At 44.3% G+C, this 25542-nt stretch overlaps 1 protein-coding gene across 3 annotated transcripts in view; it reads right to left on the reverse strand.

Annotated features, from left to right (window-relative positions):
- Positions 1-13138: 13138 nt before the first annotated feature.
- Positions 13139-25542, reverse strand: part of STIL (STIL centriolar assembly protein) — a 64922-nt gene continuing 52518 nt past the window's right edge. For all 3 annotated transcript variants that reach the window (XM_041739204.1, XM_041739203.1, XM_041739202.1), the window contains exons 16-17: positions 24111-24361; positions 13139-14640 (exon numbers count right to left, since the gene is read on the reverse strand). In XM_041739204.1, the coding sequence (XP_041595138.1) occupies positions 13854-14640; positions 24111-24361 (1038 nt within the window). In that variant the 3' untranslated portion in view covers positions 13139-13853. The remainder of the gene's footprint in view (positions 14641-24110; positions 24362-25542) is intronic.

Raw genomic sequence — 25542 nt, forward strand, 5'->3', positions numbered from 1 at the left:
GTGCGGGCTGTTCCTTCTGTTCCCTTCTGCTCTCTGGTAGAAGCCAGGGTGCCCTGTGGATACGGATAATCTACAGAATTTCGTGGGAGAAGGGCCATCCATGATCTGCGAAAAAAATGTTTAATTCTTGGACTTACCACAAGGTGTCCCTTGGCCCAGCCACAGCGGCCTTGGGCAGGGACCCCGAGGAGGGGCTTCTGGGGTCTGTTCAGCCCCATGGCTCCAGCCCTGCCTCACTCTCTATTATCAAATGGAACCCTCCCTTGTGCCCCAGCTGCCGCAGCTCCTTCTCTGCCTTACTGGCCTCCTCTTCCCACATCATTTCTCAAGCCTTAACCTTTTGGCCACTTCCTCCCTGAAGCCTCCCTGCAATGGGGTTGGCTTTCCTCTCTCCCTCCTCTGGTCCCCATGGCCTTCGCCTGGCAGCATCAGTTCACCGAAGGCCGGGGAGTCAGGGAGTCCTGTAATTCTGAGTTCCAAGCCTGGTGCCGCCACCCTCGGGCAAGTCAGCTCACCCTGCTGGGCTCCTGCCAATAGGTGCCAGCCATTCCCACCAGGGAGCAAGGGAACGGTGCCTGGGCTGAGATCGAAGAGCGGGGTCTGAGGGCAGGTAGAAGAGTGAGCGATGAGAGCCTTCAGTGTGGGACGAGGGCTGAAGCAGAAGGGCTTAGACGTCATGCAAGGGACAGAAGGGAGTCCAGCATGGTTGGAGCAAGCCTGTGGTCAGTTGAAAGGATTTGGGGGAGGGGGAATCGTTTGTTTATTTGGTTTGAGGGTGGGCATAGGTCCCATACAGGGTCAGATTTGCATTTCTGGGAAGCTCTTTGGCTGCAAGGTGGAGAAGGGGTGCTGGGGTGTGGGGGTGGGAAGGAGACTGGTTCTGACACCACACACCGGTCCAGTCCGAGGGTGGACTCAGGCAGATGAAACCCTCACGTATTTGGGCTACAAAACTGGGTTTGGAAGAATATGGTTCGGGGGATGCGGGAGAATGAGAAATCCAGGGACCCTCCGGGTTGGGGTCTCTCCTCCTCCGGATGGATGGTGCCGTCGTTCCTGGAGACGGCGTCCTGGGGGCCAAGGGGCCTGGGAAGGGATCTGCATTTGGTTTTGAATTCCCTGAGTCGAGGTGCCTGAGGCACCTGCAGGCTGTGGGGTGCTCTTAGGGCGCACAGTGCCCCCAGCAGGCTGAAGGGACGCCCGTGGGGCCCGAGGCACAGGGCGGCCCGGACGCGGCGCAGCTCGGGGAGGGGGCGCTCAGCATCCCCCGGGGCGCAAGGCTCCGGACTGTGACGGCCTGGCCGCCGTCCCGGACCTGTCCCCACCCCCGCCTGGAGCGGGGCTCGTGACGTCTCCGCCCTCCCCCCTGCCCTGTTTCCGACGGTCGGTGGAAAAACGGAAACTGCGCACGGAGCGGGGCGCCGCCCGAAATAGCATCTGGTGCCGGGGGCAGCGCGGCCCGGCGTCCGGAGCGGGTGACGTGGCCGCCGCCCCGCCAGGAAATGCCGCCCCTCCTCCGCGGCGGCCGGGGCCGGGGCCGCAGGAAGCCCCGAGCGCGGGGCCGCGGGGGGCAGCCGGGGAGAGCAGCCCCGAGTCCCGGGCGCGCGCCGACCTGCCCCCGCCTGCATCCCGGCGCCTCCTCCGCGGGGCCACGCGGGGCTCGATCCCGGGGCCTGGGACGGAGCAGACGCTCGGCCGCTGAGCCCCGGCGTCCCAGCCGCGCTTCCTTTCAGCACGTTTCCGTGGGGGCCCAGTGGACCAGGTAGGGTCCGAAGCACCTCATAGCTACTAATTCAGTGAATTCGTGCAACAACCCGTGAGGGAGGGGCTACCATTCCCCCGTTTTGTAGGTGCAGGTAGCCAACTGAGGCACGGGAGGCTGGAACCTTGCGGAGAACGCCCGGCTGTAAAGGCAGGACGGCCCAGGCCCTCGGCTTGAGGCGATGCTGCGTCCAGGGCAGCCTGAGTTCCCTCCCTGCTGCCCCACTTGTCCGTTGTATGTCTCCAGGAAAATGGCTCAATCTCTGTGTTTCACTTTCCTCGTGGGTAGAAGGGAGGCAGTCATTGTCTATGCATCACAGTGTCCTCGTCACAGGATTCTTTTTAGTGGTTAAAACTCCAACTTGGGGCCCCAGGGTGCCTCAGTGGTTGGGCGTCTGCCTTCAGCTCAGGGCCTGATCCCGGGGTCCTGGGATCCAGTCCCACATCGAGCTCCCCCCCCCCATAGGGAGCCTGCTTCTCCCTCTGCCTGTGTCTCTGCCTCTCTCTGTATTTATTTACTCATAAATTACTCTTTATGAGTAAATAAATAAAATCTTTTTTAAAATTTAAATTTAAAAAAACCCTCCAACTTGAAGAGGTGTCATGCTTTCCCCTTCCACTTCCTTATGACCATTGTCTCCAGTTTGGTCTCCATCCCTGGCTCAGAAAGAACCCTCACCCTGCCAAGGAGCAGGCCAGAGACAGAATTCCAAGCTGAAATCTGGGGAGTCATCTCTGTGCTGCCAATCCCCAGCACCGGAGTCACAGCTCTCAGGGACAGAAAGGGGGTCACTCTAATTCCACGCTTGGAGTGACCATCAGCATCACCTGGGAACTTGTTACAAAAGCAAATTCCCAGGCCCTACCGCAGGCCTGATACACCAGAAACCCTGGGAGCGAGACCCAGAAGTCTGTCTTTCAACACGACATCCAGGTGATTCTGATGCTTCCCGAACTCTAAGAACCAGGCTCTGGTTTACAGCTGTCATCGGCAGGAAAGGCCACCATAAAATAATTGAATGTGTTAAGAAAGCACTGCGCTGGGATCCCTGGGTGGCTCAGCAGTTTAGCACCGCCTTGGCCCAGGGTGTGACCCTGGGGTCCTGGGATCGAGTCCCCCGTCGGGCTCCCTGCATGGAGCCTGCTTCTCCCTCTGCCTGTGTCTCTGCACCCCCCCTCTGTCTATCATGAATAAATAAATAAATAAATAAATAAATAAATAAATATTTTTTTAAAAAAAAGAAAGCACTGTGCTTCCTACTTTGAAGCTATGTCCCTTTCCCTGACCCACACTTCTTACCAGAACAATCAGAAGACAAAGCTGCTCCCCAAACGATGGAATGTCCAGCGCCTTCACTCTGACCTCACAAGCAGACTTGCCCAGACAGCTGTGCCGCCAGTGGTTTTGCTCCTAGAGTTATCAGAAAAGGACAGAGCACGTGTGCCGCCCCCAGCCCTCTGGCTAGCAAATAGTTGCTGGTGGTCACCGAGGCCCTGGCCCTTGGGTCAGGTAAATACTTGGGGACGAGACCCTCTGTGTCCTGAGCACCTGCTGTGCTTACCTGCACCATCCCTGCTTCTGCCTCTCCTTTGCCATGTCCTCTACGATAACCCCACCAGGCTGCTAGCGTGACCCCAACTTTGTGGATAAGGAAACAGGTTCAGCTCACCCAAGGTCGCTCAGCTGGTCAGCGCCCACATGTCCTTTTCATTCCTGCTAGCTGTGATGACGTAGTTGCTACCTTGAGAGAACTACTTCAAACTCATGCACCCTGGAGAGCACTGTGATATGTCCCAGTTTAAAGCCCTTGTGACTGTAAAAAATAAAAACAAATAGCCAAAAATCTCATGCGAAGATGCCCAAATTTACATTAGGGAAATGTCAACTAACACTGCAATGAGATACCCATGACACACCAACTAAAATGGTTAAAACTTAAAAGATAGTAGGGCTACCCAGGTAACTCAGTAGGTTAAGTGTCTGACTCTTGATTTCACCTCAGGTCATGATCTCAGGGTTGTGAGATCGAGGCCCATGACGGGCTCCACACTCTGCGTGAAGTCTACTTGAGATCTTCTCTCTAGGGCAACCTGGATGGCTCAGTGGTTGAGCGTCTGCCTTGGGCTCAGGTCATGATCCCGGAGTCCTGGGATCAGGGCCTGAATCAGGCTCCTTGCAGGGAGCCTGCTTCTCCCCCTGCCTATGTCTCTGCCTCTCTCTCTGTGTCTCTCATGAATAAATAAAATCTTTAAAAAAAAAGAGAGAGAGAGATCCTCTCTCTCGCTGCCTCTGCTCCTCCCCACTGCTCTCTCTCTCATGTGTGTGCTTTTTCTCTCAAATAAGTAAAATCTTAAAAAAAAAAAAAAAAAAGACCAACAGTAGCAAGTAATGATGAGAGTGTGGAGCAAGTGGAATTCTCATACGTTGAAGGAAAAGGCAAACATGGCTCAACCACCTTGAAGAACTCTTTGGCAGTTCCTTATAAGTATACAGTTTATAGCCATATACTTACTTGGGAGAATCAAAAAACATATATCCCGGGATCCCTGGGTGGCGCAGAGGTTTGGCGCCTGCCTTTGGCCCAGGGCGCGATCCTGGAGACCCGGGATCGAATCCCACATCAGGCTCCCGGGGCATGGAGCCTGCTTCTCCCTCCGCCTGTGTCTCTGCCTCTCTCTCTCTCTCTGTGACTATCATAAATAAATAAAAAATTAAAAAAAAATTAAAAAAAAAAACATATATCCCCAGGAACTCTAGGACACAATATTCATAGAAGCTTTATTCATAACAGCTGAAAACCAGAAGCAATCCAAATGCCCATCCACAAGTGACTGGAGAAACCAATCGAGGTACATTTATGCAATAGAATACTATTCAGCAATAAAAAGGAACCCAAGTAGCCATACACGCAAGAATATGAAATAATCTGAAAAACATTCTGCTCAAAAAAAAAAAAAAAAAACACCATTCTGCTCAGTGAAGGAGGACAGGCACAAGAGTATACTTGTGTATGATTCCATTTACAGAGAACCCTAGGAAAGCCTGAGCTAATCTATAGGACAGTGTTCAGATCAGGGGTGGTGGCAGAGGAGAGATGACAGCAGAGAGGCATGAGGGAACCCTCTGGGGAATGAAAATACTCTATTTCTTGATTCGTGATGCTGCTGATACGAACATATATGTGTCGAAAGTCAAAAATCCGTAAGCTTCAAATGGCTGCATTTTATTGTTTATAAACCATGCCCCAGTAAAGTTGATCACAAACATTTTTGGGGGCCTGGCTTCGGTCTTACCCTGTCCAGGATGCCATCCCTGCTCGATTCTGCACTGATTCCCCCCCCCACTCCCGGTCCTCAGTTACTTGCCCCAGGGCCCTCCCTGACAGCCCCCCCCTCCCAAGTAGGGCCAGGCGCAGGAGCAGCAGGAGACATCTGAGGACAGGAGAGGAACTGGATTGATGGTGTTTGCAAAAGTGACAGACACATCTGCCAGGAAGTAGGGTCACTTCCTCTGACCCTGTTTCCCCGTCCCTAATAGGGATGGGGCAAGGGGACCACAGGATCTCTCTCCTGTTTATCTCTTATCATCTCTTTCACCCTGCCGTCTCTATCTCAAGCTCTTGCTCTCTGGGTCTGTCTTCTTTCTGTCTCTGTCTTTAATCTGGCTCTCATCTTGGCCTCCTTCCTCTTTCGGGCTCTCCGCTCAGGCTCCCGGTGAGAACTCCACACCCCACAGGTACCCATAGAAACTGTCTCCTCCTGGCAAGTCAGGCCTGATGGAGTCAGAGCCGGTGTGCCAGCTCGATGGGGCGATGGGGCGGCAGCAGGGGGAAGAGGGAGAGGGGGTGGAGGGAAGGGGGCATCTTTTAGAGACACCATTAGGGACGCACAGAAGCCTACCAGGCTCTGTCACACAAGTGAGTTGCGGGGGAAAGCTATGGCAGGAGGCCGTCTCTCCTGCATGGCCCTGCATGCCCCGGAGTCTGTGTGTCCAGCCCCGAGCCCACTCACAGGACAGCCTGATGGCCGGATGAGAACACGGGGCTCAAGCTCCTCCTCAACTACTTAGTAGTTGGTGACCCTGAGCAAGTGACGATGCTTTTTCCCATCTCTGTTTCCTCATCTCTAAAGTGGGGGTAAATGTAACACGTGGCTCTCAGGATTGCTGAAAACACTGTGAGACATACATAAAATGTTTAGCACAGAGCCGAGCACAGTTTAATAAATAGAAGCTATAATTTTTACTCTGAGGCTCTGCTCCATTCCGACAATACCCTGTGTTGAGGCCTAAGATGCTGAGAGAGACACAGAAGCCAAAGGTCACAGTGCAGCTTCATACATACAGGCTCTGCTAGAGAGGAGTATGCAAAATGCTGTGTGTGTGTGTGTGTGTGTGTGTGTGTGGTGGCTATTCTCCTTGGAAAGGGTCAGACTAGACTTTACAAAACTGATGTCATCTCTCTTGGACTGTGAGTACCCGGGGCGGATGTGGGGAAGTGCAATAGCAAGTGCAAAGGTCCAGAGGTGGGAAGGGACAGGTACCTATGGGGACAGTGAGAAGCTCACTGTGACTGTCATTCAAGTTTCATGAAGGGGCTTTTTGGTCGATGAGGCAAGAATGAATGGTGGGCCAGGTGTCTCCACAATGCATGCCCACCCAGCTTCACTCATTCCTTCATTCCACATTTGCTGAGTGTCTCATCTGTGCCAGACAACACCGTCAGTGCCGGGATGACAGAAACATGTAGGACAGGATCCCCTTGGATAGCATGCTCGGCGCTAGGTTAAGACATGGGGCCTCCTCCTCGTTCTATTACTAGAAGCTGTGGTGGGAGAGCAGTCATCCACCCTCTCTGGAACTCAGTTTCCTCATCCGTACAGTGGGCATGGCCCCTGCTTATTTGTTCATTTTAAACAAACACTTTTGAACAGTGATTCTGGGCCCTGTGGGGGCTGCAGAGGATGTGAGAGCACTCAGTCCATCTGGGCCACCTGCCAGGAGTGGAGGCTTGTGCCTATGAGGCTCAGGAGAATGGAAAGGGGCCAAATGGAATCATATACATGATTTGAGGCCTTTGGCAGCACAAGTCTGGGTACTTTGCTTCTCCCAGTTGGGTCCCACCATGGTCTTGCTCCCCAGGACTGTGCACTGGGGCCCAGCTGCACAGGGACGCAGGAGGGTGGGGGGCAGGTGACCATAAGTAGATCTCCTCTAGGCAGATGGAGGGAGCCGAGGACTGTCCCAAGGCTGTCCTGGGACTTCCAGGAGAGAATTTCCCACCTCCAGCTTTTCCTCCCGGGTCCCTTCAGCATCCCTCCAACACGGTGCCAACCACATAGGCCAGGGGGATTGTGTACCCCAAGGAGCCTCTCGGAGACAGGGACCAGGTCTGACGTGTCATTGCCCCAGCATATCACAGAGACAGAGTAGCAGCACCACAGTCGTATGTTGAAGGAAGAAGAGTAACAGGACTGGAGAAAGAAATCGAGGGAGAGGGACACCTCCCCGCAGGAACCTGGGCCATGAGCACAGAGGAAGCCCAACTGCCCAGAAACCAGCCCCTGAGAAGGTGCAAGTTCACCCTGCATGGCCCTCACTGGGGGAGAGAAATGGTTCTGCAGGTGTGCAAGCTGTGAGTCGTAGCCCCTTTCTGGGGCAGCCCAGGAAACACAGGCCTTCCTGGGGTTGGGGCTCCGGGCCCCTGGTCTGCACAGGCAGTCTGCGCGGGGGGGGGGGGGGGGGGGGGGGAGCACAGGTAGGGGGCTTTGAGAGCACAGCGCCTCTCTGGGGTGATTCTGGGGGGTTGGGGCAGGCCACGCCTCGGGAGTGACAGCCACGGCCCACATACTTGCTGCCCTTCCTTTTTTTTTTTTTTTTTTAAAGATTTATTTATTTATTCATTCATTCAGAGAGAGCGAAAGAGAGGCAGAGACACAGGCAGAGGGAGAAGCAGGCTCCATGCAGGGAGCCCGACGAGGGACTTGATCCTGGGTCTTCAGGATCACACCCCGGGCTGCAGGTGGCGCTAAACCGCTGTGCCACTGGGGCTGCCCCACCTGCTGCCCTTCCAACCAGCGTCTACAACCTTGTATCATCACGGTAGGAACATGGGCTCTAGGGAACTCAAAAGCATGCCTACTTCAGGCTCCTGCTGCTATGGGGGGGGGGGGGGGAGGAGAAAAAGAGGAAGGAAAGGATAACATGGGCTCTGAAGCTAGACTGGCCTGAGTTCAAATTCTGACTTCACCCATGTCACCTTGGGCACACCCCTCTACCACTGAGTCTCCACGTCCTCCCAGGGACAATCCTGACATCATACTCAAGAGCAATGGCCCTGGAGCCGGACTGCCCGGATTCGAATCCTTGTTCTTCCTATTGGCTGTGTGACTTGGGGAAAGTGACTTAACCAACCTCTCTGTTCCTAATTTCTAGCATCACCAGAGGGGATAATAAAAGTATCTGCCTCTTAACATTTGTTGTGAGGAGTAAGTTAACAAATGTAAAGGGCTTAGAACAGAGCAGGTGTGTTCACTAGACTCGTTACTTCACTGAGAATTATGCATGTTTGCAGGTGAAACTGCATGTTCCTGTGAGGGCCCAGTGAGGTTCTGAGCAGGGCTCAGATAGGTACGGATGAGTCAGACGCTGCACACGTGTGCCCAGGCACGCCCAAGTGCATTTTCACAGCAGCAGTGAGCAGTGCCTTTTCTTCCTTTGTCATGCTCTCCAGCGTCTAGCACAAGGCCCCAGATGTGGCAGGGACGTTCGGTAGACCTTGCCCTGTGACTCTTCATTGGACGGGGGATCAAACGTGGTCCCTGACCTTGAGGAGTGCCCAGCCTTGGGTACGGATCACCAACACGCACGTTGGTTGTAATCAATCTGTAAAAGGACAAAAGAGGACCAGAGAGAGGGTTATGTAAAGTCAAAGGAAAAAAATGTCGCTTCCACAGCAGGATTCTGGGAAGGTTTCTGGCAGTTTGGGGAGGGGATGTGGGGCAGGGCAGGCTCTACGCTGTGTTGTGAAGGATCCACGCAGGGCTTTGAGCCCATGAGGGTTTGGAGGTGAAGGAAACTATGTGAGCAGAGCCAAGGCTGGGATGTGTGTGCATGCACGTGTGCAGACATTTTTTTTCCCTTTATGGTAGAAAGCAGAATAGGAAGGGCCTAGGTTATTGCTTGATACCTAACTTACTGACCCAGAAACCATGGCATAGGATAAGTACGGTGTAGAGTCCTGAATTGTGGTCCCAGCCCTGTGCTTTCTAAGCTGTGTGACCTTGGGCAAGTCCCTTCTCTGGCCCTGATGTCCTCACTTGTACACTGAGGCCCAAGTGATTTCAGAGGGCCCTGCAGCTCTGACACCCTTGAATACCTGACGTCATCCTTTCTATTGTGTTTTTAATTAGTCCCTCTCATCCTCCAGGCCCCAGACGGCCCATGAAGAGGCAGGACACAGAGCTCTCCCCAAATCCATCCTTTTCCTGGAGTTCAGTTTCTGACCAGGAAGTGGAAAACAGGATTTCCTCTGAGGATGCTCTCTGTGACCCAGACAGTTCCGGTGTGGGGAATGGAGAGGAGGAGATAGGGAACATCACCCACACTTCCAGACCCTAAAGCCCCTTTTTGTGGATCTGAGGTTTCCTTTCACGCTGGACTTTGAACTCCTTAAAAACAGGGACTGTGTAATTCAGAGCTGGAGAAAGACCTGTTGGTGCCCTGAGAACAGATGTCGCTCAACATTTTGGTGGGGAAAACTGAATTCTCTTTCTCTTTTTAAATTGTGAGGTATGTTAAGCATTATAAAAAGTAGGGTATTTTCCTTTTCCTCACCTGTGACTGTGGAAATCCTTTGAAATCCCCCAAGACCCAATTCCATTGCTGTCTTTTTTTTTTTTTAAAGATTTTATTTATTTATTCATGAGAGACACACACACAGAGACAGAGAGAGAGAGAGAGAGAGGCAGAGACACAGGCAGAGACACAGCAAAGGTTCCCCACACAGGGAGCCCAACATGGGACTCGATCCAGGGGCTCCAGGATCACACCCTGAGCTGAAGGCAGCGCTAAACCGCTGAGTCACCCGGCTGCCCTCATTGCTGTCTCTTGCAGAAGCCTCTCCCTCCTCTGGACTTGCAAACCACTCCTCACACCCTGTATTTCTGCTTCATTGTTTCATAATCACAGAATGCCAGCTAGACACGCTAACCTTTCACCTCAAAAATTAGGAAACAGAAGCCTAGTGAGAAGAGGTGACTTGCCCGAAGACACAGAATTTGGGGCAGAGCAACAAGAGGAACCCAATCATTGCTGATCCGGGAGGTGTTCTTTCTATTTGCATATTTTCTCCCTTTCTTCGGTTTTCTGACCCCAACTCCCTCCCCCAATGCTGTGCCTCTTCCTCTTCATAACTCCTTGCTTCCCAATAAGCTGTTCGTCATAAGTATTTTTCCCTTTCTCTTCCTTAGTCTTCCTGCAAGATTCTGGAAAAATCTAGAACATTCTCAGAATAACCCTCCTCTCGGCTCCTCTTAGTATACTCTCAGGTTATAGAGTTTTATTACGAGTGCTGGCCTCACTGTATTGCTGTGTGCAGGGCTCTCCTTAGTTAGACTGAGATCCTACAAGGGCAAGTTCGTCCTGTCAGTCCCCTTGTGCTCAGCATCTATCTGAGTGCCCAGCAGAGTCAATACTGAATACCTGCTGAATGATTAGGAGTGAACCAGGTGCTGGTGAGGAGAGGAAGCCTGGAGGAAGAAGCTGCTGCTGGGCCAGATGCAATGGAAAAACACAAGGCTGAGGTCTGGAATTCCTCAGGCTTCAGGGAAGGTGTATTTCTCAGAGGCTTAGTAAGAGCTTGGGCTCTGGAATTACGCTTGAGCTCACATCTCTGCTCACAACTTACTTGGGTAAATTATTTCCCTCAGGCTGTTCCCTCCTCTATGAGAATGACAACCACCAGTTTGGGTCAGCCAGGACGCTTAAGTGAACTGATGCATGGGCAGCAGTCCGCATGGCACCCTGTGAACACAGGGGGAGTCCTAAAAAGATGAAGGCTCTCAGGATTATGCTTGTGTGGCTCCTCACAGTCTGGATCATTCCTTTGGACTTTTCATGTCTCACACTATGGTACGACTGTTTCCAGGGTGTATCTGCTTTCTTTAGTCTTTACAGCTGGCAAAAGGCATGGTTTATGTCTAACATGTCTGCATCTACTTCTGCGCAGCTTAGCGCAGTAAGGGTAGGCCACAAGACAAGTGAGCAGAGAGATGAGGCAGCAAAGGGTTCAGAGGTTGAGGGGGGATGTTTGGTGGAAGTGGAGGTGCCTATTGGCCAGGACCTAGGTGAATGGATTTGTTTCCCAGAAGCTGGGTAATGGAAGCTCCTTCGTTTCCTTATGCCATTGAGGTAGCATCCACGTATCTGTGAACGGAATGCTGTGGGACTGGACAAAAGAAAAAAATTCAGACAGGTATCACTTGAGAGGCAATCATACCCAAAGTCTTTTAATCCAATTTTCCGAGTACTCACGCTTTGCCCAAAGATGCTTGAAAGCTACCATGGCAACGAATTTACCAAATAACTTCCCACAGTAGAACATTTTTTATCTTTATTTTTTTTGAGAGAGAGCTTGAGAGGGAGAGAATGCAGGCAGTGGGGAGGGAGAGAGAATCTCTAGCAGGCTCCAGCCTCAGTGCGGAGCCCCACACCTTAAGATCACGACCTAAACTGAAATCAGGAGTCGGACGCTCAACACACTGGGCCTCCCAGGCGCCCTCACGGTAAAACATTCCTAGAAAACTTTCTGGAGGCTTCAGTGATGGTTCCTTTTCTTTGGATATGCATTTAGTAGATAGTTTTAATTTTTTTTTTAATTTTTATTTATTTATGATAGTCAGAGAGAGAGAGAGAGAGAGAGAGAGAGAGAGGCAGAGACATAGGCAGAGGGAGAAGCAGGCTCCATGCACCGGGAGCCTGATGTGGGATTCGATCCCAGGTCTCCAGGATCGCGCCCTGGGCCAAAGGCAAGCACCAAACCACTGTGCCACCCAGGGATCCCCATTTAGTAGAAAGAGGTTTTGTTGACTTAATCTGCAGCCTAAGTTCAGTCTCCAGCGCTGCTTAAGCATCTTTTCATAGGCCTTAAATTAGATGTAGTAATAGAAAGGATGGAGTTAAGATTTTGCCTAAAAAGCCTCCAGGTCAATTCTTCTTGTTCAGACAGAGCTTCTTGTGTGAAAATGACAGGGTTCCCAATGACAACGGTACGGTTCGGGAGGCTGTCAGTGGATTCCCTAGTATTCTCTCTGGCTTTTCAATCACGGGCATCTTAGTGTGAGGCACTGTGGGCAAACGTTAACCAGAGCACACTTGAAGTGGCAGTGATGATTCTGTTTCTTAAAAGCTGACTCTATAATAAGTGGGCTCTTATGCTATTTATGATAATTAAAGTGTCAAATGATGCCTATAGAAACAAAGGGAGACACAAACTCATCATTGCTGTTTCCATGTCTTACTCTTCACCGGAAAGAGCAACACTGCAGGAAAACAGGCACCGTGTGGCCCTGGCTCCAGTGGGGAGCAGCAGAGAACCACCAGGGCACTGTACTTGGGCTTGCAAACTCTGAGCCGTTCTATCAGAAGGCCCTGGATGAGTTGGAAAGTATTTAGAGAGCTACAGTTCTTCTTTCCAGCTTACATATCTGACTTGGATATAAGGCAATGACAGCCTCTATTAACTTCAGCAGAAGAGCTTTATATATCAACTGAACGAGAACTTTTTCCATTTATATTTAGAAATAAACATGTTAAACTTAATTTTTAGGAAAGTGGGAGGAAAAAAGCACATTGACAACCTGGATGGATCTCAAGGATCTTGTGCTTAGTGAAAACCAGTTTCAAAAAGTTATACACTGTGATGCCATTCATATTAACATCCTCAAAATGACAACATTCTAGTGATGGAGAACAGACCACCGGTTGTCGGGGATCAGGGCTAGGGTGGGTGTATTTTAAAGGGTAGCACTAGGGAGTCTCTTTGTGGTGATGGAACAGTTCTGTATGTTGATTCTGGTGGTGGTTATACAAATCTATAATAAGTGACAAAATTTCATAGTTATATACCAACATATAAATGAGTGCATGTAAAAACTTGTGAAACCTGAAAGGTCTGTGGCTTAGTTACTAATACTGTGCCCAATGTCAATTTCTTGGTTTTGATCATTTGCTACTGTTATGTAAGATACTGTAACTGGGGGTCCCTGGGTAAAAGGGTATACCTGAACTCTGTTATTATTTTTGTAACTTTTTGGGAGTCAAAAAAAGTCTTTTTTTTAAAACAAGAGAAGGATATGGTACAGAGGAAAACAGTAAATTTAGATATTTTTATTAAGTTCTATTAAAAAAATATTAAGACACTTGAAACACTCAAAGTTTATAAGACACACTCATACTCAATAATTTTCTTATTTTGTGATAGCTAGTGCTATAACTTGAAAATGTTACATTAAATCAACCCACCGGACTGCAAAAGTTTTACTTCCACAGAATTTAACAAATATGCATCTTAACTGAGAACATAAACACTCATTGTATAACAGATCTTAAAGTTATTTTTAAAAGTAAAACTTTCCCCTTAAATAAGGGTTGATTTAGCTAATTTAGTCAGGGTCATGATAAGTTTATTCTACGTTATTTCAGGATACTGGATAGATGCAGAGATGCAACATGCTAGAAAAATTGAGTTATTTTTCACAATTTACAGTATAAAAGAGCGGTTCAGATTCAGAGTTGGATAGCACCTGTTTACCTAAATCTGTTGAAATAGCCTATCTCAGGATTCCTTTTTAAAAAGGTTATAGGGATGCTGAACAGTTCTATTTGAGCAGAGAACTTCGCCCTCCTACTAGCCCACCATTTCACAGACCATCAGGTCACTTGTTCAGCTCTTTGCCATCAGCTGCTACCAAGAAACAGATTGGCCTCTAGAATGCTTAGGTATCTCAAAACCACCAAAAGGCTCTGGCTTCCCTAAGTCTCTTCGAGAGTCACCCCATCCATCCTCATAGCAGGAGGGTGGTGAATGGAAGGTTTAAAATAATTTTGGCAACTGTCTGAGCTGTTTTACATCTAAGAATGTGCCTACTGAATTCATACTGCTCATTTGCTTTAAAGTTTCAGGTTTCAAACTTTCAGGAAGAATTGGAGTGTCCCTTTCATTTTCTTTCTCAGGATGTTGTGTAAACTCTGCTTTTCCAGTTCGGAGGTTCACTACAGGACTTGGTTTAAGGTTTTTTAATAAGAAAGCTGGGTTTTCATTCAATTGCTGCATTCCTTTTGGCTGAACAACTTCATTTGTAATATTTCTCAATACTGGTGTATCTGTGTAGGTGCTCCCAGATTCACAGTTATAACGATTAATTATTTCACAGGCATTCCTAGAAGGTTCTTTCTGACAGTGAAGTTGTTCAGGTATGGATGTAAGGTTTTGATTCAATAAATGTTCACTCTTGCTATCCGTATTGTCTGGGGGCTCCTCTTCATCTTCACTGTTGTCACTGCTTTGTATGAGTCCATATCTCTTCATGTATTTTTTGGTTGCAAATGACATGTTGTTTGGTGAAATTAAACTAAGCCCCACGGTGCTTTTGTCTGTATTAATATGTAGAAAGCTAAAAGATGAGTCACAGTTATTTTGGTTTGATCGAGTGAGAGATAGTTGTGACAGCTGATTTTCATTTAAATATTTCAGAGCTATAGCATTTGCCTCCATACTCAAATCCACACCGCTGGGGCTTAAGCCACTCATGCCAACATTAGCAAATGACATGTAGTTTAATCCAGAAATCACAGCTTCGGGGCTGATGCATGCCAACACACTGAAAGACACAACAGAGTAGGCCATCATTTATCTTACTTTGAGTACTAAAACAGTGTTATTCTAAATGTGTTCCATTCTATGAAAGTAACAAAAGGTCTTCAGCTTTAAGCTTCATGATGTTTTTTCAGCTGAGTGCTCAAACATCTAAGTCTAAATAATCCAGATACATTCGAGAGATAAATATAATAAACTAGAAGGTAATCCATGATTCAAAGACTGAAAGTGGAACACAAACTAGTTTTCCTAGATTTATACATCAGTCATGGTTTTAAGAACAAATATAACACCTCAAAATGTAAAAGCCATTCAGTTTTGGTAAAATAAAACAAAAATAAAATCAAACAAAAACCATTTACAAACTTTGGTGAGTAGCTCAGAATATTTAAAGTTGAAGAGATTCCATTTGTAAGGACTGAAAAACATCAACCAGTCTCTGGATATGGACTAGTATATCTCTGTATACACCAATTTTCTTTCACTAGATATAATCAACTCACTTTTGATTGGTGTTATCTCATTAATAGTAACTGACTTGCCTTATATTAGTATCATAAATACAATAACAGCTGCTCATTTTTATTGATGCCTTATTATATGCCAGGCACTCTGTGCTAAACATTCACTATCTCATTTAATCCCCACAGAAACCTTTCTCAGAGAGGTCTCCCCTTTCAAATATTCCAACCTCATTCTCTACTCTCCAACACTTTACACTTGTATCATTTATTGGCAGTCCATATATTTAACCCACATTTTTTATTTATCATCTAACTCCCTCATGAAAACCCATGAGGGCAGGGATTTTTAACTGCTCCTTTCCCCACATCAATATCCTTGGTGGCTGGAACAATGCCTGGTATAGAGTAGGCATTCATTTAAGTATTTACTGAACAAATCAAAGAAATAAGTACTATTATCTTCATCTTACATTTGAAAAAACTAAGCTATAGAGATTTTAACTGATTTTCCTAACCTGAAGAGGCAGGAGTTTAAAAACTGAGACCAGGTCTGCCTTACTCTGGAGCTCTACAACCACTGTTTCACTATACTATATTCAGCAACTTCTATTTTACTATCAGTTTTTCTGTCCCCTAAAAATTAGTCTTTTGTATACCACTTGTTGTGGTAAACATAATATTCTGGTCAAAAAATATGCTATGATTTTCCATATGACCCAATGAAGCCGTTTTATTTTATTTTTTATTTTTTATGAAGCTGTTTTATATATGCCAGCCACTGCTTACATCCCTGCCACCCAAATAATGACCAGGTATTTTCATTCTGAGAAGCACCTGAAATTGTGAAGCAACTATTTCCAACCATTAATATTCTTGATATGAGAATGATGTCATCCTCAAACAATGGAACAGTGTGCTCAATAATTCTGGTCTTAAAAACCACCTTGTAAAAAAAAAAAAAAAATCCACCTTGTAGGGACTCCTGGGTGGCTCAGTGGTTTAGTGCCTGCCTTTGGCCGGCCCAGGGCATGGTCCTGGAGTCCCGAGATCGAATCCCACATTGGGCTTCCTGCATGGAGCCTGCTTCTCCCCCTGTCTGTGTCTCTGCCTCTCTCTGTCTCTCATGAATACATAAATAAAATCTTTTTTTAAAATTTTTTATTTATTTATGATAGTCACACAGAGAGAGAGAGAGGCAGAGACACAGGCAGAGGGAGAAGCAGGCTCCATGTACCGGGAGCCCGACGTGGGATTTGATCCCGGGTCTCCAGGATCGCGCCCTGGGTCAAAGGCAGGCGCCAAACCGCTGTGCCACCCAGGGATCCCACATAAATAAAATCTTAAAAGAAAAAAAAAACACCTTATAATTTTCCCTTAAACTTCTTGGTACTTATGGCTTTGGAGACTGTCTTAATATGATGGAAAAATACCAATTTATCTAGACATTATTCTTTTATGAAGTATTCATAGTGACATTATCTTCTGAATGTAAAACATTTTTCTACTGTCTTTGCCTATTTCTTCAAAATTATAAGCAATTTACATATTAAATCAGAAGACCCATACACATTAAAATACATATAGGTATAATATCTCTAGAGGTAATATTAATGTAAATAATTTGAATAGACAAAAACTTTTTTAAAAGATTTTATTATTTATGATAGACAGAGAGAGAGAGAGAGAGAGAGAGGCGGAGACCTAGGCAGAGGGAGAAGCAGGCTCCATGCCCGGAGCCCTATGTGGGACTCGATCCCGGGTCTCCAGGATCACGCCCTGGGCCAAAGGCAGGTGCCAAACCGCTGAGCCACCCAGGGATCCTAGATAAAAACTTCTAATTCAAAATGTTAAATATTTAGAAAAAGGTCTAATTTGAATTAGGTTTTCTTTTATAGATTAGCTAAAAATTCTATACAAATCCATAAACCAGTCAATATGAGTTTAGAAGGTTCTTCAAGTTTCATTGTGTAACATAGCTTGCAAATTTTAATTTGGGGTTAGGGGAACCAACATTACTTTGAAAACAAATCAGTAATACTCAGAACCAATACAGATAAACACCGGGGAATTAAAAATGAGAGGCAAAAGGAGGCCATTCCACTAACCAAATCCTAACAGCCTTGAGCACAAATATACTATAGTAGAACCTCATTATATAGGCAGTCACAAAAGGATGATGAGAATTCATTTATGTTTGTATATGAGAGTCACAGGCCAACAATTAAGGAAAGCTAAAAAATTATTCCAATTTAAAGATGAAAACCAACCTTGACTTTATTGTCCTGTTTGAATCCCAATTAGTTACCTCCTACTTATCCTACATAGGGTTTTCAGCTAATAAGTAGAAAAGAAGGAAACAAAGAGACTGCTTAAGATGTTTTGAATTTGAAAGGAATTGGAAATATGCCTATAGAGACTGTTGTCAGACACCAAAACCACAATCTCCATCTTCCCTACAATTTCTAGGATTGTGTAGGACCTTCTTCCATTGTTCTGCTGCCTTTGGATCCTTCTAACCTCTGTGGTGTTCTAAAACAGGAAAGCAGAAAGGAAATCTTTGGGGCATCTGGGTGGCTCAGTTGGTTAAGCATCTGCCTTCACCTCAGATCATGATTTCAGGGTCCTGGGATTGAGCCCTACATCAGGCTTTCCACTCAGCGTAAAGTCTGCTTCTTCCTCTCCCTCCCTCCCTGTGCTCGTGTATGCTCTCAAATAAATAAAATATTAAAAAAAAAAAAAAAAAGAAGAAGAAGAAATCTTCCTTCCCTTGTCTCAGCTACTCATCTGATAGGAGGACCTGCTGCTCCTGAAGTTCAGAACTGGAACATGAAGTAAGTTTTCACATAGATACAATGACAAAGAATAAGTGGTTTAGAGAACTAGGGGAACGGTGTGGATTGTAAGAATTATACAGTACTTTCCTGGAATACTAAACTAATTTATAACACTATTTGAATAGGATAATGTACCTTAAATTCTAAACAACTGCCTGATATGTACTTTAAACATACCAATTATATTATACTCATGTGTTAAAAGATAACAATACAAGGCCATAAATACTGACAAATACTACAGAGGTGCTAAAAATAAATTATTCACTGTAAGTTTCAGGGATGACCCAAATAGGAGAGATTTAACTAATTCAATTCAGCAAATGACTCAAGGAAGGCCCACCAAGTAGAAGCAAAGTGGAGTCAAAGATATATAAAACTCATGATCTTGCTGGAAAGGCTATCACAAGAACATGCTATAATCTATTAGGAACAAGATATTCTGTGTAAAAACATCAATATTCTGGTGAGAGGTCCAGGAAACCTTGACAAAGGAGGTACCATCTGAGTTCACCTCTGAAGGATAGATAAGAGGATGTGGCAGGCAGAAAGGTGAAAAAGAGTATCCTAGGTAAAAGTAACAACAAAGAACCTTGCAATACCAATGCTGAGTAAACTGGAAGCTGTTAGAGAATGAGAGATTATACTAAAGAAAAGTAAATTTAAGACAAACTGTGAAACAATGTGAATTAATTAGGTAGGCTTTAGATAGTCTTATGTTTGGAGTGTTCTCTTAGCTTAAGATTAATAACAGACAAAATCTGACTTCTGTGTTAGAAAGTTAGGGTGTAGTTTCATTTTTAAGCCTTTAAAAAATTTATTTTAGAGGGAGAGGGGCAGAAGGAGAGGGAGAAAGTCTCAAGCAGACTCCACACTGAGCATGGTGGCTGACAGAGGGCTTCATCTCATGACCCTAAAAGATCATGACCTGAGCCAAAACCAAGAGTTGGACGCTTAACCAACTGTGCCACTCAGGTGCCCCAGCATCATTTTTAATCATAATTATATGTAGAACCCATTACCAATCGAAAAAATATACATTAAGAATAGTTTAAGATGTTTTTGGTCTAAATTAGCACATATCTTGTAAAAGGAAGATTTTCGGGGTACCTGGGTGGCTCAGTTGGGCATCCAATTCTTGGTTTTGGCTCAGGATCATGAGACTGAGCCCTTATCAGGCTCCACACTAAGCACAGAGTCTGCCTATCTCTCTCCCTCCTCCTCTACCTCTCGCCTCAAAAAAAAATCTTAGGGCAATTTTAATATGGGGTAATTATAATACAATATGAAAATATTGCTAATATTAGCTACCTCTCCCATGTGCTTCTACAACAAACTGTATCCGCTTTTTCAAAGGAGGCAACAGAATATACTATAGTTGACTATCTGTGTTTCTCCACTACACTATGAGCTCTGTGAAGGCAAAGACGTCTTCAGCAGGTTATCCTGTATGCCACGATGTCTCTCAGAGTTGGTTCAAATTAGAAGCTCAATACATATTTATTGAAGTAAAATGAGTGAAAAGTACTGGTGAAATAAACATATAGCTGGTAAGACCATAAAACTTGACTCTTTCCAAAAGCAATGTAGCAACAGCTTTAAAATTTTCCTACTCTTTTGACTTAGTCTTCCCATTTCTGAGACTCTATGGAAATAATACTAAAACTAAAAAACTGCAATCTTGGTAAAAGATGTTCATGTCGCTCAATAGAGGACGTGCCTGGCTGGCTCAGTTGGTTAAGCGTCTGCCTTTGGCTCAGGTCATGATCCCAGGCTCCTGGGACTGAGCCCCCATATTGGGCTCCCTGCTCAGTGGAGAGTCTGCTTCTCCCTCTGCTGATGCTCTCTCGCTCTCTCAAATAAAATAAAAAATACATATATTTAAAAAAAGTAATTTTAGAAGAAGAATAAAAGGAAAAACAAAAATAGTTTTAATAATAAATGAGTTTGATTGGTATGAATATGGTTTTTTCCTATATTTTACAAAGTAAGTTTGTATTACTTTGACAATGAAAACAAACAGCAAACTCTTATTTCCAAAGCTCTATAATATTTTATATAATTTATACCATATAATAAATCTTAAAAATTATTTTTCATATGAATATATAGCTATGGTACTATGAGGTTTTTGCCAGCCTACCCCTCTATGGAAATTAATTAATTAATTAATTTAACAGATTGCTTTGAATCGAAAACAATTTTTTTCATATTGGCTTTCACTTCCTTGAGAAGATTATCTTATATGAAGTTAAAATCCTATCCATAAATGTGTATCTATGAGTTTTTTAACTCGTGTAACCAAATTTTTATAATGGGTATATAGACTACAATATTAAAATGCTTAAATCTTTAAAAAAAAAAAAAAAAAAAAAAAGGAGGTGGTGCTTGAGTGGCTCAGTTGGTTAAGTATCTGCTATTGGCTCAGGTCATGATTCCAGGGTCCTGGGACTGAGCCCCCATATTGGGCTGCCCACTGAGCAGGGAGCTTCTCCCTTTCCGCCCACTTGTGCTGTCTCTCTTGCTATCTCTTTCTATCAAGTAAATAAATAAAATGCTTAAAGAAACATTTTTAAAATTGTATATATAGTAAAACTGCACTGTTTCTTAAAAAGCTAATTTTGGGAGGATAAGTTCAGATGACATTTTTTCATTTTCTAAAACACCAAACTTGAGCATGTATATTTTTCATAGTATAAATTTATAATGTAAATTATTTAAATAAAGAACAGAATAATCTTGATTAAAACAATGACTACCCCACACTGATAAATCAAAAACTTTACTTCCCATTTCATTCTAAAGAATCCAAAAAAAAAAAAAAAAAACAATCAAGTTCATTATACACTGGTAATTTATTAATTCCTATGTGTCACTGTAAACACATTAAAATTGGGTAACCACTCTGAAGAAATAATTAGCCAGAAACTACCCCCTGCCCCCGCAAAGGCACTACACCAAAACACAGTGTTCCACACAGATAGCAGGGTGATTTGTATATTCAACAGACATTATGTAGCCTTTATCTCACAGCATTGAGTTAAAACCTTCAAAAATGCTAGCCTAACTCTCTTACACTGTTGATAGGAACTATTTTGGTGGGCAATGGCAGCAACTACTAAAACTTTAAATGCGCATATCCTTTGATCCTGACTAGTTCTAAGAATTTATCCTACAAAGATACTTGTACATGTTCCTGTAGAATGATGTTTACCTAGCATTGTCTGAGATAAGAAATAAAGAGATTCAGCCTAGAAGTCCATTAGGAGAGGACACGTTCCCTATCTTATAGTACATGGGTACAACAGAATATTATGCAGCTGTTTAAATGCATGAGGAAGAACTGTATACACCTATAAAGAAAAATATCTAAGACATAATGTTAAGTAAACAAAATGAAACAAGAACAAATTATATCTGAACATGCATGGAACATTTCTACAAAATACAAAACAAGAGAAGTAACCTTAAAAAAAAAAAAGGAAAGAAAAAAAAAAGAAAGAAGTAACCTTATGGAGGTCAGATTGAGGAATTGGGAAGTGGAAGCTTTTACATTTCATCTGATATTGTTGTGTGTTATTTAATACTTTCTTAAATCATAAGACAGTATTACCTTTGCAACTAGAAAACAATAAAAATAATTAACAGAAAACATGCTAACCTTAATAATATAATTTTCAGATTTTATCCTTTTTAAAAACAAGCATATGCTAAAGTCATCTTTGATGAAGACAATTCTGAATAGAAGAACGTGGCCAATTTTAACTGGTAAGCAATAAGTAAGTGTTGTATGACTATACAGTTCAAAATATATTCCTAAGGAATGTTTTTGCCATTTAGATGACACAACTGCATAACCAAACATCCAATAGCTGATTGTAGACCCTATCACCTCCAAGAAGACCTTCCAGACCCCACAAATGAGTAAGAGCATTCTTTCTCCAAAACTCCCAGAGTATTTTGTTGGATTGTTACCCAAGAGATAGTATCTCTTATGTATATAAAACCCACTGAGTAAAGATGATCTCTTAGTCATCACACACATAGTAGGCCCTGAATAAATGATGAATCAACTGAATTGAGTGGTAAGCTTATAGTTTTCCTCATGAGCTTGCTGTAATACATCTAAAATTTTTTCATCTTTTTTTTTTTTTAAGATTTTATTTATTTATTCATGAGAGACACACAGAGAGAGAAAGGCAGAGACACAGGCAGAGGGAGAAGCAGGCTCCATGAAGGGAGCCTGACGCGGGAATCGATCCCCGAGTCTCCAGGATCACGCCCCGAGCCAAAGGCAGGTGCTAAACTGCTGAGCCACCCAGGGATCCTTTTTTCATCTTTTAAAACAACTGTTATACAACTATATGGTCAACTAATCTTTGACAAAGCAGGAAAGATTATCCAGTGGGAAAAAGTCTCTTTAACAAAGAGTGTTGGAAAAACTGGATAGCAACATGTGGAAGAATGAAACTAGACCACTTTCTTACACAAAAAATAAATTCAAGAAGGATGAAAGATCTTTATGTGAGACAGGAAATCATCAAAATCCTAGAGGAGAACACAGGCAGGAACCTCTGTGACCTCAGTCATAGCAACTTCTTACTAGACGTGTCACCATAGGCAAGGGAAACAAAAGCAAAAATGAACTACTAGGACTTCATCAAGATAAAAAGCTTCTGCACAGCAAAGGAAGCAATCAACAAAACTAAAAGGCAGCCTACAGAATGGGAGAAGATATTTGCAGATGACTTAACTGATAAAGGGTTAGCATCCAAAATCTGCAAAGAACTTACCAAATTCAGAGATCCCTGGGTGGCGCAGCAGTTTGGCGCCTGCCTTTGACCCAGGATCGAATCCCAAGTCAGGCTCCCGGTGCATGGAGCCTGCTTCTCCCTCTGCCTGTGTCTCTGCCTCTCTCTCTCTCTCTCTCTCTCTGTGTGTGTGTGACTATCATAAATAAATAAATTAATTTAAAAAAAAAAGAACTTACCAAATTCAACACCCAAAAACCAAATAACCCACTTAAAAAATGGGCAAAAGACATGAATAGACACTTTTCTAAGGAAAGACATCCAGATGGCAAACAGACACAAGAAAAGATGCTAAACACTACTCATCATCAGGGAACTACAAATCAAGACCATGATGAGATACCACCTCACACCTGTCAGAATGCCTAACGTTAACAACACAAGAAACAACAGGTGTACTGTTGGTGGGAATGCAAACTGCTGCAGCCACTCTAGAGAACAGTATGGAGGTTCCTCAAAATGTTAAAAACAGAACTACTCCGGGAGCAAGCAATTACACTACTAGGTATTTACCCAAAGGATGCAAAAATACAGATTTGAAAGGGTACATGCATTCCAATGTTTATGGCAGCATTGTCAACAACAGCCACGCTATGGAGAGAGCCCAAATGTCCATCAACTGATGAATGGATAAAGAAGATGTGGTGTGTGTACACACATGCACGCGCGCGCGCGCGCACACACACACACACACACACACACACACACACACACTGGAATATTACTCAGCCATCAAAAAGAATGAAATAAAGAATGAAATCTTGCCATTTGCAACAATGTGGATGGAGCTGGAATGTACTATACTAAGTGAAATGAATCAGAGAAAGACAAATATCATATGATTTCACTCATATGTGGAATTTAAGAAAGAAAACAGATATGGGAGGGGGAAAAAGAGGGAAACAAATCATAAGAAAATCTAAAAGAAAGAAGAAGCAGGGTTGATGGAGGGAAGTGGGTAGGGGACTGGGCTAGAAGAGTAATAGGTATCAAGGATGGCATTTTGTTTTGTTTTGTTTTGTAGGTTTTTTTTATTTATTCATGAGAGATAGAGAGAGAGAGAGAGAGAGAGAGAGAGAGGCAGAGACATAGGCAGAGGAGAAGCAGCTCCCTGTGGGGAACCTGATGTGGGGACTCAATCCCAGGACCCCAGGAATCATGATCTGAGCCAAAGGCAGATGCTCAACCACTGAGCCACCCATGGAACCCCTCAGGACAGCATTTGTTACAATGAACACTGGGTATTGTTTGTAAGTGATAACCACTTACTCTGGAATTCTACTCCAAAAACCAATATTGCACTGGATGTTAATTAACTAGAATTTAAATAAAAATTTGGAAGTAAACAAAACAAATTTTAGTTACCTGGCGTGATCCACTTTATGTGCATTTTTATTCACTTTAGTGGGAGAATCTATTTTTACTCCAAGACTTCTTAGCTGTTTAAGGGTTGCATTAAGAACACAATCTTTGTCTACCAGGCCTGAATCACGTTTTTTTTTCTTTGTATGGTAAACATTTTGTGTTCTGGTGCATTCATGGCTGATAATAACTGCTTTGGTAGATGGCTGCTCAGTTTCTTTAGAGGAGTTATTCAGTAGGTGGTTCACTTGACTCTGACAAAAAGAAAAAAGAGATATTTGAAAAACCATTGTTAACAATCCTATGAAACAAAATGTAAATAGCATAAGTAAAGCCAGGGAAAAGCAAAATAATATCTAGCCAAATACCACAAAGAATCAAGTATATTTGGAAGGTTTTTTTTAATAGGGTTTTTATAAAGGAGACCCATCTTAAGGAATGATTTTATCAGACCCTAGAGGAAATTTAGAATGTTTGCTGAGAATTTGTTCATTTTAAAACCAACAGATTTAAAATTATGAGTAATATTTCAAGTGTTTTCCAGGGCTTATGTAACTATTTATAAATTAGATCTTTATGTTATTTTCAGAATTTGACTCCTCTCTTTTCTCCCTCTGAATGAGAATGACCTGTGATACTATCTCTGCCTTCTTGACATTAGAACATTTCATCCCGGGTGCACAGCTGCCATTACCAGTATAGGACCCAGCAGGCAAATAACAACTATGTATTCACTGATGAACATCAAGGCCCTATGAAGTATGGAGAAATCAAATATTCCCAAGTCTACAGTTTGGATGGAAGTGACAGCCAGGGTCATTCAACCTTCAAGTCTCAGTCTACATTCTAATTTTTTAAAGATTTATTTATTTATTTATTTATGAGAGAGAGAGAGAGAGAGGCAGAGACACAGGCAGAGGGAGAAGCAGGCTCCATGCAGGAGACCGATGTGGGACTCGATCTTGGGTCTCCAGGATCAGGCCCTGGGCTGAAGGCAGCGCCAAACCACTGAGCCACCTGGGCTGCCCTCTACATTCTAATTTTTCCAAGATGACCAGATGACTATTTCTTCCAACTGGAATTATTCCTTTTTATTACATGCTGCCTTTGCTTCTTAGACTATCCTATAATTGTTCGTTACTGGTATCTAAGTGCTATTTCCCCTAGGTTCTCAAGAGCAGAGACTATCATCTTTATATTATTCACTTTACTTAGCTCATTTTTTTTTTTTAAGATTTATTTATTTGAGAGAGAGAGCACAAAGTGGAGGAGGGGCAGAGGGGAGGCAGAGAGAGAGAATCCTCAAGCAGACTCCTGGCTGAGTGCAGAACCCGCTTCAGGGCTTGATCTCATGACCTCTGAGATCACAACCTGAGCTGAAAACAAGAGTCAGATGCTTAACAGACTAAGCCACCCACGCACCCCTTTTTACTCA

This window comes from Vulpes lagopus, chromosome 23, assembly GCF_018345385.1.
Source record: "Vulpes lagopus strain Blue_001 chromosome 23, ASM1834538v1, whole genome shotgun sequence".
Taxonomy (NCBI): Eukaryota; Metazoa; Chordata; class Mammalia; order Carnivora; family Canidae; genus Vulpes; species Vulpes lagopus.